The sequence below is a fragment of the Esox lucius genome, chromosome 22 (assembly GCF_011004845.1).
Source record: "Esox lucius isolate fEsoLuc1 chromosome 22, fEsoLuc1.pri, whole genome shotgun sequence".
NCBI lineage: Eukaryota > Metazoa > Chordata > Actinopteri > Esociformes > Esocidae > Esox > Esox lucius.
In genome coordinates this window covers 15910017-15925287 of record NC_047590.1, presented here as the reverse complement: position 1 = coordinate 15925287, position 15271 = coordinate 15910017, and the positions used below count along the sequence as shown (strand labels likewise).

Below are 15271 nucleotides of genomic sequence, written 5' to 3'. Positions count from 1 at the left end.
AATCACAACCACCAATCCTCCTAATGAAATGGCTTTATTGTAAAGAAGGGGAAGAAGAGGAACACAATACTGTACATTACATGCAAAACAAAAACGGTCATATTTAGAGTAACTGAATTACACTACAGACACAGTAGCCAATGAGGAACCACCAGTCAGGAGGGTAGAACTGGATTCAAGGTCCAAGGCTACAGACTTGGGGTGTTGGTGATTAGTGGAGACTAAGACAGAAATAATCAGCAACAATATGAACAAAGTTACAAAGTTTGCTGGCATGAAAGTGTCCAGTTTACACAACTTAAAATCCTTAAAGATTACAAATGTGTATAATATAATAGGTGTAAACACAAATCCAAATACTTTTTACACAAGGGACATTTCTAGATAAGTAGATTAGCCTGGAATAATTTTCTGGATAGTGTAACTTGGTGAAAACAATCAAAACTATACATTGAGTAAAAAATAACTCACCAACCCACTCCTGTACAGTTAAATCTGGAATTATTTAGACATTACAATGGACATACTGTATACAGGTTTTAATTACTGCCCTTTTCTGGCCCGCAAATAATTCCTGATTAACAAATGACAAAACAAATGTGTTGCCTGAAATTTCAATAGAAAATTCTGACATGGCCCTGAGACAAAAATGCTTGCCACATGGAGTTACCAAAACAACCTTAATAAGTGCCATTAAGCTCACAGAGTTGGCCGAAAGAGAGTTGAGGTTTTCATCTTTAATAAAGAATAAAATCCCCTTGTGACGGAGAGAGCTTTAGACGTTCTTTATTAATAAACTATTTCAAGACTATATCTATGGGCGACTGTGTACATGTTATCCTTGATGAGCTCATTTTTCCACCAGAATATGTCATAAAATGGCCAACAAATAGAACGAGTTCACATCCTTCTACGCTATGGTTTGATGTTCAATTTCTGTCTGTCTTTGTAAAAGAATAATTTCACCATATTAAAATTTAGGGTTTACCTAAGACATTTGACATTTGAGTAATGTAGCATACCCGTCCATCCAGAGCGACTTACAGTAGTGAATGCATACATCTTCAAAATGGCCTCCCTTGTTGCCACGCTTTACCCACTAAACTACACAGCACCTGGAATATGACTTAATTTATAATCCCAATTAATAAATAATAATCCTTTGTAAAAATAACACACTTTTTTGACTTTTTTCCATGCCACCTATATTAAAGGGCACAACACTGAATATTCAGTTTTTTCTTAATCAATTTTATTTTCTCCTACTTTTAACTGTTTAATTTTGTTAAATACAATCTAAAACAGGGACACAAAGTCTACTCAATTCGTGGAACGACCCAGACATTGGTGGATGAATAAGTAAGCGTCCGATAGGGACAGGTTAATATGCGTAACAGCAGTGTTACAATAGAACAATGCTGTTACAGTGAACTCACTGCAGGTAAAAAGGGGGAGGGGAGAGTTACTGCCAGTTCACCCTGGTTAGCGAGGAGGGGGGGGCAGGGGTTGCATCTGCAGAGAGTCGTACGTATCCTTGGTAGCGGAACTCAAACCCTAAGAGAAGTGTGGAGAGGGGATGTCAGGGTCAACCAGGATTCATCCCTCAATAAACCAATTCCCTCATTCACAACGCAATAAATCAAAAAAAAGTGTTTATTCTAAATCTCTTACTACACGCATCCCTCTCAACCCGTCTCCTTCTACTTTCCGGTCAAACGGGGAGAAAGGAGGAACACGAGCGGGGTTATGTTTGTACGTTGTGATGGGTTGGCTGAGCGGAGGCATTATCGCTCACCTGATACACCTGGTCGTTCTTGTGTCTGCGGCGTTTCTGTTCGGTCACGGTGATCTCCTTGTAGGTGTCATCTGTGGCTCTCTGGAGGGGCTGGGGATGGAGAACGGCAGAGTTACTATCCTGACGGGTAAGGTCTGAGCTACCGTTAAATATGATGTGGTGTTAAGCTCTTACCGTGTACGTGTCGTCAGTATTCCTGCGATTCTGCGGAGAACAACACCGCACATGCAATCAGGTCTTGGATGTTCGATAACTATAATTACCATCCAATTCACACACACACGCACGCAAACACTGAACTTGCTCTTACCACACGTTGCCCGCGCTCCGGGTCCAATCTTTTTATTTCTCCATAACCGTCCCGGTCCCGGATATTTAGATCCTATAAAACACGAAAACATCAACCCTAAACATTACGGCCAAAAACATGAAATGTCAGTTAGATGGGTTAGAATCAGAGTTGGGGAGTATCGGATTACAAGTAATCCTTACATGTAATGGATTACAAAAATAACTAAACTCAGTTACATTATTGTAATGGGGGGTGGAATGTAAAGAAAAAAAAAATTTTCTTCAACTGAAAAATAATAGGTGCACAACATAATTATAAACACGCTGCTGTTTGATTTTTTTATTTCCTGTTTTAAAAATCCAAATAACAATTGTGCACCTCATTTGTGTGTGATCATGTGCGCAAAGGTATGCAATGATAGGCATAGGCCTACCTGGTGTTATATATTTTTCAGATAGGAATTGTGTAGATTACGCAACTATTTGCTAGATAGCTGTAACATTGCGCTGCCTTCAAGATGAAATATTATATGGAATTCATCACAATATTTGAGAAGAAAAGGTGTGGCGGTAAAGCACTCTGCCAAAGGATGATGATTTGCATTTCATGCAGCCACCTCAACACCTTTTGTAGGCCATGTGATTCTGCTTGCTTTGCATCTCAGAAAATGGCGTTCATTGGTTATCATTGGCTGCTGACGACATTGAATTTAAGATAAGAGTGCAGGTGTATAATCACAGTTTATTTCTTTAATAATCGCAGGTTACGTTTGCGCAGGTAATACTTATTTGAGTGCTTGTGTTCACGATTGCAAACGGGCATTCGCGTGCCTGGGGTTTCTGCATCGTTTTGAACAGGGGTGTAAAAAGTACAAAGTAGAAGTACTCGGCTGTGTTCACCAGTTTTGGGAAGTTCCTAAAGAAGGGTTAAATGACCATGTAAACAGAGTTCATAACTCATCAGTGTCCTTAATTGATAATTTACACTCTTCCTTTTTATTTAATTGATCACAAGTTAGTTTTGAACTCCCTTTACCTGGTTATTTAGATCTTAATTAGATACTTCCCAAAAGTGGTGAACACTGCCGAACCCAGTTGAGTACTTTTACTTTGTACTTTTTACACCTCTGGTTTTGAAAATGTTGTTGGTTGTGGAGCAAAACATCATTGCAGATTTATTGTACGCGCGAAAAGCTACGAATAGCCTATCATGCTTTTTATTTACAATAATGTCAATTTTCAAGAAATGTACGTTTATTTTTAAAATATGTATTGAAGCAATAGAAAACATGAATAAAGTTTCAAGGTTTATTTGTCAATAAAACAAAAATAACAGAATAGGCTAACACATCCTTGGATTTTGGGTTATGTTCCGATAAAAAGTCAGATTCTGGAAGATCAAGGGTTATTGGATTAATTGGAATGACTGAATATCTGACAGACCTTTAGCGTGTAATGTAGAGATGTAGCCCAGTCATATTGTTAAGTAGAAAGCAATGGTTTAGAAACCCTTTCCCAAGGCACTGTACATAAACATAAAATAAAATTCAAATTCTGTTTTTGACCAGCTATCTAAACTCCAACTTTGATTGATCCTGCAAACGGTGTTCAATTGATTAAAGGCTATTCCTATTTGTCTTCTAATCTAAAAGTAATTACTGAGTTTGAGTAATCAAAAAGTTATGTTATTGATTACAAATGGACTTGTAACTAACAAATCTAATTTAAAAAAGTAACCTACCCAACCCTGGTTATAATAAAAGGATGTTTTTGTAGGGGTTGATACACTGTTTGTGTGGGCAATCAAGTCCGATTTTTTGAGGTAGAATAGATTAACTTTAGAAGCCCTTTCAAACATTGAAAACACTATGTGTTTGCATTTTGTACTGCTGAATGATCAGGATAATGAAATGTGGTTTGGCATTGTAACAATGGATACTTACAGTGTATAGTCCTTCATTTTTCTCCTCTACCATGCCCTGTACCTTGGTCTTGAAGAACTACAATGAAAAGAGAGCGCGAGATTAAAATAAAAATAAAAACTAACATTCAAGCATTATTCAAAGAAAGAATGAGAAAGGGGGAACTGCTTCGAATAAAACCGATCTATCTAATCAATTGAAATAGACCTACTAAGGAATATTTAGTGTGGTGCGTAAAAGTGGACTCACTTTCTCCCTGAGCAACAGGCCAGTGACAAAGAGTGCATAGAACAGGAGGAAGCCATCCAGGATGTAGCAGAGCTTGGGGTCATACAGTGGGGTCATCGCCTCTGCGGGGAGAGGTCAAAAATCATGAGAACACGCAAACAATCATTGTGTCTATTTTCCATGTCTGTAGCCAGTTGCTGAACAGGGACGACAGGCTTATGGCACATTGTAGATTAATTTAAACTCAGGTTAAGAAACGTGTCGGTAAAAAGAAGTGCATCGGTGTGGTTTTGCACACTGGACGCCCTCTCAACCAGTACAGAGACACACACACACACATTTTCTCTGTTTCACTCTCATTTGATGTAGAGAAACAACTTGACTTCTGCTGTCGTGTTCACTTGTCGTTGTCTCAGACAGTCATATGACAGCCAGGCTCAGTGTGGTTGCTGTGAGTCTCTGGCTTATTGTGGTCAGGGTGAATGGAGCAGTATCTAGCTCAGTGGTTTCCTCAGCTGCAGCACATTTTGAGTGTGAGGTGGTATAACGGCTTGTGAGTGCTCCAGGTGTGTGTGTGTGTGTGTGTGTGTGTGTGTGTGTGTGTGTGTGTGTGTGTGTGTGTGTGTGTGAAAGACAAAGACAGTGTGAGAGGAGTGCCCCGGTTTCTGTTTCTTGTGTTATACATCACAAACTGACTTTGTATCAGGACTGACAAATCGGAGCCCAATCAGCAACCTCCTAGGGACGGAGATCAGCCCAATGGACCAGGGATTCTTAACAACCACATTGCTCTCTTACCAACAAACACACAGTGATGTAGTCTTAGCATTTGCGGTGCTGGGCAGTGATACTCCTTACCACCAAAACAGGCCACGTATAAACTGTCCAGAAGTATGCATGGTTTAAATGCATGGTACCATGAGCACCATTTCGCACTTTTAGCTTAAATCGCATATCCAATTTCACACACACACACATACACAATATTAGGGGTGTGAGGCCTTTATCTGCTGCAAACAGGAGGACATCTGCGGTTATTTATCTCACATCTCTGAGTCAGAGGGCTGTCATTATATGTAATTTTCTGAGATGTATCTAGGCAGAGCCTGATAATGTGGATGGAACACTGGTGGCTGAGACACTGAATCACACTGTTTAGTAAACTGTTTCATGTTCCCTGTGTTCCTGTCTTCATACAATACTACGCAAATGTCTTAAGCAGTCTGGGAAAATTGTTTGAAGCTGTTTATTTACAGTACCGTTCAAACATTTGGGGGTCGCTTAGAGATTTCCTTGTTTTCTAAAAGAAGGCAATTATTTTTGCCAATAAAATAACATAGAATTGATCAGAAATAAATGTTGTTAATGTTGTAAATGACTATTGTAGTTGGAAACTGGCCAGTAGCTTTTCAATGGAATATCTACATAGGCATACCGAAGCCCATTATCAGCAAACATCACTCCTGAGTTCCAATGGAATGTTGTGTTTGCTAATCCGAGTTTATCATTTGAAAAGGCTTATTGATCATTAGAAAACCCTTTTGCGATTATGTTAGCACTGCTGAAAACTGTTGTGCTGCTTGAAGCAGCAATAAAACCGGCCTTTAGACTAGTTCAGTAACTTCAGCATGAGTGTTTGTGGGTTTGATTACAGGCTCAAAATGTCCAGAAACAAAGATCATTCTTCTGAAACTCATCAGGCTATTGTTGTGCTGAGAAATGAAAGCTATTCCGTGCAAGAAATTGCCAAGAAACTGACGAGTTCGTACAATGTGTACTACTCCGAGATGCTGCCCTTCCAGGCAGAGTTCTTCCTCTGTCCAGTCTCTGTGTTCTTTTGCCTATCTTGATTTTTTCTTTTGATTGGCCATTCTGAGATGTGGCTTTTTCTTTGCTACTCTGCCTAGAAGGCAAGCAATCCGGAGTCGCCTCTTCACTGTTGACGATGAGACTGGTGTTTTGTGGGTACTGTTTAATGAAGCTACCAGTTGAGAGGTTTGAGAGACAAACGCTGATGCTGAAGAAACTGAACTAGTCTAAAGAAGGCCAGTTTTATGGCGTCTTTAACAGTTTCAGCTGTACTAACATAATGGCAAAATGGTTTCTAATGATCAATTAGCCTTTTAAAATGATAAACCTAGATTAGCAAACATAACGTGCCATTGGAACACAGTGATAGTTGCTGACAATGGGCCTCTGTACGCATACGTAGATGTTCCATTTAACCAGCTACAATAGTCTTTTGCAAAATTAACAATGTCTACACTGTATTTATGATCAATTGTATGTTATTTTAAAGGATTTGCTTTTCTTTTAAAAAACAAGAAAATTACTAAGTGACTCCAAACCTTTGAACGGTAGTGTTGCTTGCAAAACTGCATAACATTGGAATGTACAAATAAACAGTAAGCTACAAATGACTACACAAAGAGAGAGTTTCTGGTGTTATCCAAGAGGTAATTGATATCTTGTGAAACGGCAAGAACAAATGTCAAACAAATATTAGGAAACGTGGCAAATTTAAGACATAAAACGCAGGGAAAGACCTTTCTGAATCAGACAAGTCTTACTTAAAGTCACTTCCACGAGGCACAGTACAAAATCCAGTGAAGTGTTGTTCAGCAGCTGGACGTCATCTGGCACCAAAATACACACTTTACCAAAGAGGTCTTAAAAGAAATGTCCATCTTTGACTGACTGGCAAATACATTTCAAAACGACATCATTTTTTAACCTACTTGGAGACAAAGTCTGCTGTATTAGATTGGCCACCTCAGAGCCCCAGTTTCAACATAGTTGAAGCTGTGTGGGATCACTTTGACAGGGAAAAATGAGACTAAAGATAATGTTCTCAGGTGGTCTAAGACTTTGGCATGGTAGTGTATGCTGTTCATCATTAGTGGCCCCAAATCCCTTATTAGTAACGTGGTTAGGTGTGTAAATGTACATGGCCAATTGAGGCGATTAAGTTATTTTTCTACCAATGGCTAACAGATTACTTAACCAATATGGACATTGTCAGCATAACTGACTAAGTTAAAAACATTTGAATTGGGTTTGTAAGCCCATTACATATTGCAAAACCAACTCTCAAAAACCTAAGTCGATTAAATGAAGTTGATGTTTTTTTTTATCAGATAACACAGCATACTGTAACTATAAACGTTTTGCTTCTAACCTTACCACAGTTATTTTCCACTGTGTATGCTCTCCAATCCATTATATGTAATTTTTTCCCATTGAGCAATGGGTAAAATGGCATGTTCTTTGTGTAGATACTATTTGAAAAATAGGTCCAAACTCATGCTTCGATCCTAATCTAATCAAATGCTATTGGAGTTCTTACTGTTGTAGTCATTAGGGTGACTAAATCAACAGAGGCCAGAAAAAAAGTTGGTGAGTGAAACATTTTACTTTGAATAAACATGTCACAACTATGGGTGACTAAGGTTATTTTCCCAATGGAAATTAATATTAGTGCTAAGTAACTCTTTACTGATGAATGAGTCATCGGTCTTCTGAAATCTATAGGACATAATTCAATAAAAAGATTGACAATTTTGAGACATTTGAGATGTTGTTTTATTCATCAGTTAGCATAGGCTTTTCATTTTAATCTCACATTTCCTTTCTTGCTAGAATATTTATCCAAAAAAGGGTGCCTCGGGTATATAAAAATAGCTTATTTTCAAAGCCTTTTTTAAATTTAATTCCTCATACATTTTACTTTCTGCATCCCAAAGAAAGATCATGGCAGACTACAACCAGAAAATTCACAATGCTCTAAACATTTTGAATATGATGTTAATGATGACACAGATAACCCCTCTAGAAAATGTACTACATGACAAATCTGATGTCTTGATAAAAAAATATTTTATAACATAAGAAAGTGAAATGTCACTGAAGTCACACTTGGTCATAGTGGGTGGACACTTTGTATGGTGACTAAATGAGTGCAATGGTCGTGGCTGTGGTCACATCAAACAAGTCCTTCTCTTTTCACCACAGGTAAACACTATTGTGGTTGAAACCTTGTCAGCAGCCCTGGGAGAAAGGCCCAAACACACTGGGCAGGAAGACTTTGTTTCCACTTCAAACCATCTACAACCCTGTTTCCAAAAAAGTGTCAAATGTAAATAAATGCATTGATATGCAAATCATTTAAACCCTATATTCAATAGAAAACCGTGCAAAGACAACATATATCGATGAAACAGAAGCATTTTGTTGTTTCTTGAAAATGCGCTAACTTTGAATTTGTTGCCAGTAACACGTTTCAAAGAATTTGGGACAGAGGCCACAAAAGACAGGAAAAGTGTAATGCTAAAAAACTAATCCTGGTGGAATATCACACAACTAATTAAGACAATTGGCAACACGTCAGTAACATGATTGGGTATTAAAAGATCATTCCAGAGAGGATGGGTCAGTCAGAAGTGAGGATGGGGAGGGGTTCCCCCCTCTTTGAAAGACTGCGTGGGCAATTAGTGCAACAATTTAAAATCTCTACGTAAAATTGCAAAAAATGTGTGTCTCATCTACGGTACATAATATAATTAAAAGATTCCGAAAATCCAGAGAAATCTCTGTATGCAAAGGAAAAGACTGAAAACCAATATTGGATGGCTGCGATCTTTGGGCCCTGCATTAAAAACTGTCACGATTCTGTTGTGGAAATCACTGGATGGGCTCAGGAACACTTCCCAAAAACCAACGTCTGTGAAAACAGTACATCGCTTCATCCACAAATGCAAGTTAAAACTCTACCATGCAAAGAAGAAACCATACATGAACAAGATCCAGAACTGCCTCCACCTTCTCTGGGCCCGAGCTCTTTTAAGATGAACTGAGGCAAAGTGGAAACCTGTCCTGTGGTCTAACAAATCAAAATGTGAAATTATTTTTGGGAATCATGGACACCATGTTCTCTGGACAAAAGAGGAGAGGGACCATCCAGCTTCTTATCAGGACAAAAGCCAGCATTCGTCATGGTCTGGGGGTGTCTTAGTGCACATGGCATGGGTGACTGGCACATCTGTAAAGGCACTATTAATGCTGAACAATACACACAGGTTTTGGAGCAACATATGCTGACATCCAGACTACGTATTTTTCAGGGAAAGTTACAATGGATCACAATTTGACGTTGAAGACAAAGGATCACTGCACATTGTTCTGCAATGCATTTGCATGAACAAGGGCGAGCAAAGACAAGCGCTGATTATGTGTCTTGTAAATTACAGTCAATTATAGTTATAATTAAATTATAATTATATCTACACTCAGGTCACATCCAGTTCTAGGCATGCTGACAGGAACAGAAATGTAATGGACTTTCCCCTTAGCATTATTAAGCATGTGGATTATGGTCACGTCCAATTCACAGAAGGCAAGATGTGGAGATCAGTTTTAGTTTATATTATCTAACACAGGAAGTCCTGAGTGAAGAGCTGACAGCAAGAAGCAAAGTAGGGGAGATTGATGGGGTGGAGTTGGGGGATATCAGACCTGATCTGATGCAGGTGGTTTCCTAATAACTATTTTTAAAAAGAAGTTTCCGTGCATTGAAAACATGTGAGTGCCACGCTCTGTGTTGCGGTCCAGTTCTTACACGAGTCCAGTTACATCACATATATTGTAGACAGTATGGGGGCGTAGAAGAAACATTGTTTGAAAAAATACTTTTGGAGGGGAGTTTGTCTACTTTGTGCTAGTGTGTGAATACAACACTGACTCTTGCAGCGAGGGGATTACTTGAGGAAAACAATCTATCCTACACTCAAAAAAAATCTAAAAACGGTTCTATTCAGGATCATTGACTGTGCCCACTGGAGGGCATTCTTCCAGGAATAACCCGTTTTGGTTCCAGGCTGACCACGTTTGGTTATATGTATAATATAGTGAATGTCAGTGAATGTTCTACTGGTGTAGCCTCAGCCGCCGGCCTGAGACAATTAGAATATAAAGGTTAAAGGTTACAGTGGTCTGTTGATCTTTCATAGCCAACTTTAGCACTACATTCTGTCAGTGACAGAGTTGGAATAAAGTATGTACATTAACTGTATATACACTATCTGTAAAAGGAAACCGACTGAAATATTTGTCTCGTAGATGATTCTGCAAGGAGGTGACGTCAACATCTACCACTTCTCGACAGAGGGTTGTAGGAAAGAGAGAAACAAGTGGGAGTACATGTGTTTAAATCTTTAATTAAGTGACACTCAGCAACTTTGAGGCATTGTCAGTGATGGTTCGCCCACGGACAACCATGTTTTGAAAAAGTGAAGATATTTCCATGCTGCTTTTAACGTGAGATGAACTGTTAAAATTGCACAATCATGTATTTTATATGCCCTTTAGGGCATTTAGAAATTACACCATGACAGCAATCTTAAAATGTTTACGCGTATAACACAACTGTGACATTTAGGTGTTTTGATTTCATTAGTGTTTATCAGATTATCAGACAGCAGCAAATCAGGGACTACAAAACATTAATAGCCTGAAATAATCAGCATCTTAAACCCATTCATTCCTCACTTCAAGGAAATAATAATTGCTTCCCCGCTTTTAGAATTGGGCTTAATTTAGTTTTACATTTTCTTTAGTAAAATGTTGTTTTTTAGTTTCTGTTAAAGTAACTAGTTCATCACCTTCTCACACAAAGTAACTAAAGTTTTTACAGTAGAGACTGGAAACAGAAAGCCTCTGGCATGGTTCAATGTCCGGGTGACGTGACTGAGTGAGAACCCCAAACAGGTTCTGGTTTAGTTCAGTCCTCAAAAGCCATGTGTTCCATTATAGCCACACAAACAAGGATTCCCCAAAATGACACAGTCAAGAGGAGAAAATGACTGTAGTCTTTCACTTGCGCTCTGGTTCTGACACACACACACACACACACACAATTAAACTTTGAGGCTGATTTCCATTGATGGTTTCCTTAATGCAGCAGTTTTCAACATTTTTGGGGCGTCGGGGAAAACTTTTGTTATAGCAAATTCATCTGGGACCCCATCAGTCAGGAATGACCTTGATTGAGGTAAAAAAAAAAAAAAATATATACACATAAAAAGGGATTTTTTACACTTTATGATGCTTGAATGAACAAAACAACTCTTGGGCTCTGGAAAGCAACATTTTAAATGCCCAACCCTTAGCAAATGAGAGAAAGTTTAGTAGTTTACAAGCAAATATCCTGCAATTGTACACATTTTGTCAAGGGGTGTAGGTTTTTGTTGTTGCTGATTTAAAGCTAATTTGCTGCAATTCTACACATTTTGCTGCCTGGCAGATGGATAATGATTTAGTTTAAAAGCTTAAATTACAATGAATTTGTTTAAAAATTATGTTGGAAGGAATACAAGTATTCCATGGAACTTGATGGGTGAAGTAAAGCAGACACCATTATCTCGGGGTCAATAAACCATATTACATTAAAACATCAAAATAAAAAATATTATACGTATTTGATATGGTACCATACAGAGTCTGCAGCAAGATCAAATAATTATTTGGTGGTGTTTGGTACATGTTACGTATACTGTTTTTTCAAACACTATTAACAAGTATTTACATCGTTTTGGCAACGGGATCAGACCCCAGCCTGAGAACCATTGTTTTGAAGCAAAATAGAAAGATTGACAACACTGACACTTTCTTTCGTCAGCAAACACAGGGAGTTGTATAGTAGTCCAACAAAACATATCCTTGTTAAAATGCATACTTAATTTTTTTAATTTTGTGTATTATTTCTTATTTAAATGAAAGATTTCTCTTTAACAGTCACCAATTGATGGTTGATGGTGGGGCCTTATGTAAGTGTTGATGGAGATGCTTTGAAGAAAGTTTATCAACCAACTACTTGACACCAAAAGACATTAAGCTACATTTAAACCACTATGATAAAAAAGATGGTAATCAAAGTTAGTTTGAAAAACTAGTTCACTACATCCAAACTACGCTGTGAAAAATTAAATGGAAGAACTACCACTTCGGGTTCATATAAAATAGAATGTGTCATTTAACCTAATTAACACAAACATTTGGTTTCTAATAAGTAGTCTGGTCTGATACCGAAAAATAACGGTCTGCCTTTTCAGCAACAAAAACATATTTGTTTTTGTTACCACAAAGGTTGTGCTTATTTACAGTAGGTAAACAATACCACTAGTGGGTTAAAAAGTAATGAACTACTGAAAACACCTAGATTGGAATTTAATTCAACTACCACCGAGATATTGCAAGTTGCAGTTGAAGTCCACTATTCCCAAACTCGTTCTCACACACAGGCCGACACTACTTCACAATAAACTGAACGTTTGAATTAGTATATCACAAAACATTAAATTAAAAAAACTTGTAATAGTAGACTAATCACCCAAAAAACTAAACTGGATAAGTAATGTTTCAAAACGCTTCTTATTATTATCCCTCCCCCCTCCCCCCCTCCCCCCCTCCTCTTTGACCTTGAAAGGAAATATTTTTCAACAAAATCTTGTAGTATCTCTCCTCCCTTCTAATGTTTTCCTGCCTGAGCTATGATATTACGCTTTTTGGTTAAACTACAGAAAAAGGGTATGATGTTAAGTCTCATGTATTTAACAATGAAAACATTATTGGCAAAACAATTGACACCTTTTTAAATCAGATTATTGAAGAGTAACACAATATATATTGTGCTAGAATATAACAATATAGTACTGTAACTCAAAACAGCAACAAGCATGTTGTGACGCAGAGCAGATCCCAGTCGCCATACAGTGAACCAGTGCAACATAAAAATAAAAACATCAACGTGTTTCTGGAACTTAACTGGAATAGGGGTAAATGTTTCCACTGTGAGTAACTTTGTAGAATGCGATCGTTTATTTCCATGCTGTATTGTAAAAGGGTGTTTAACTTTGTTACAGAATATTGCATTTTCCCCATTGAAATCCTTTGATTATAGTTTAGGGGTGTATAGTAAAGAGCACACACGCGTCCCTATAACTAGCTCTAAGCCAAAGCAACTTGAAATCATTCATACAGCAGTCAGCAAGACACAATGAAGAGAATCTAGAATGACATGGAAAGGACTAAATGTGGTGCATACATACAACTCAAAATGCATAAAACACAAAGCTGTTTCTCTTACACAGGCCTTTACTCTAAACAGCAGAGTTGCAAACCTCTGTTTTGGTTTCACCCATTTGTCTTTTTCCTGCTTCTTCAAAGATGGCTGCCTTTCGTTGAGAAATGGAGGACAGCATCACAAGCGAGTTGGGTTTCCACCCAGCCAGAAATCAGAGCGTCATATTAGCATCATGAATGGTACTGTTCTGTCCTAATGTGTCCCTGTATCGCCCTTTATCTTTATAATGGCATTTAAATCAGTGCACAGCACTTTCACCTAAATACTACAAACCCATATGAGACCTTTGCTGACGATATCAGGTTACTCAAGGCTTCGGGGCACTAGGACCAAGTTAAAAGGGGTAAGAATTCAGGGATGAGCCCAGAAGAGACTGGGTTTTTGAGGGGTCTCACCTGCCCAGGGTATTGCAGAACACAGGACCAGCAGGCCTGTCACTCTCTGAGGGTCCATCGGTCCAACCTGGATGAGTGTGGTCGAGGCCGTTCTCGAAGAAGCCGTGCCACAGTCTGCTCCTCTGCCTTCCTTAGCCTCAGGAGATGCTGCTAGCCCTCCAAAGCCGGTTTATTTTTTGGTGGGCGACCGCTCCTTCACCGGTCTCTTCCGCTGGGGTGCACAGTGCTATGTCGGCCTCCTACAGCGGCTGCTCAAAGCTGAGTGATGCTTCGACTTGCTGGCAGCGACTTGTTTGAGAACAGGAAGTGGCTTAGTGTTTCTCCACCTGGTGACGCCACAAACACACACGCGCAGATAATCTCTCACCCTGACGGCCTGCCCTTATCCTCAAATCTTAAAACATGGCTTCTCCATATTTAGAGGAAAATATTCTCAGTAGTTAACTAAAGAGCTGATGGTTGTACAGTTGAAATCTGACTTGTCTACTTTCTAGCCCACCCCAAGGACACTTCCTTACATCCTCCATTGGGTAAACTTAGTATAATCGGAATAAGATATTACTTTTCATAAGAATCAGGAAAACGACTGTACCTATACAAATCAAAGTTTATTAATACAAATCATCCATTATTAAGTTTACAAAAATGTCAGCATATAAATATAAAAACTGAATCAGTGTTTGTTTTTTTTTACCCATTAATGATCAGTAAAGCATATAAAGCCCTTTTAGAGTCCTAAAATCACAATACAAAGTTTTAGTAGAGTAACCTAATATCTCAAAAATTTGCTTTCTACATTCACAAACTATTTAAATTCCAACTGAAGCGTAGATGGCTATAATATTGAACAGAATCTGGTCTATTTAAATATCATAATTAGCACTGTTTTGGTATGGAATTGTAGTAGATAAATTCTTTTTTAATACCTTTGCTCAGTTTAACTTTTAAAATGCCAAACAGATTTCTGGACAGAAAGTGCAATGGTTAAAAATAAATGCAAGATAACACGAGGGTCAAATCACTAACTGATATATTAAAGTCAGTGTAATTCAACTTGAATGCAATAGTTCCAGCAAACATTCTGTTCCGTAGCAAAGATGAACAATGTGAGCTTGCCAGATCAGGACAGCGCGTACAAGGCCAATGATTTCCCTTTGGTTTAAAACAGAGATTGCACTTCACATAAACTTTAAAATTGATTCTCATTAAGGTATTCACTGACTCTAGAGTCAGCAACTTAGTGGGTTTGTTTGTTTCTGTAGCTACAGATATTGCCACCAATAATCACAAATGTATATACTGATGGTATAGGTAAACATCATATTTAAAAATAAGAATCACCTTGATACTAAATATGTAATTTGGTTGAGCAACTCTACTAGCAGCCTCTTCTATCCGTAATAAGTAGTGATGGCCAAACGAGGCTCCATTGGCATTATTTTTGCAGCAGGATATTATGCTGGCAGCATTCAAATGTTATTTTTCAAAATAAAAGCCATCATTG

The 15271-nt window shown here is 38.2% G+C and overlaps 1 protein-coding gene across 1 annotated transcript; it reads right to left on the bottom strand.

Annotated features, from left to right (window-relative positions):
* Positions 1-18: 18 nt before the first annotated feature.
* On the bottom strand, positions 19-14258 carry cd247 (CD247 molecule). Its single transcript, XM_010886067.4, has 7 exons — positions 13768-14258; positions 4258-4358; positions 4030-4086; positions 2106-2177; positions 1970-1999; positions 1796-1885; positions 19-1554 (listed from the first exon to the last, which is right to left on the bottom strand). The coding sequence occupies exons 1-7, from the start codon at positions 13823-13825 to the stop codon at positions 1483-1485; spliced, it is 480 nt and encodes a 159-aa protein (XP_010884369.1). The 5' UTR covers positions 13826-14258; the 3' UTR covers positions 19-1482.
* Positions 14259-15271: the final 1013 nt, after the last annotated feature.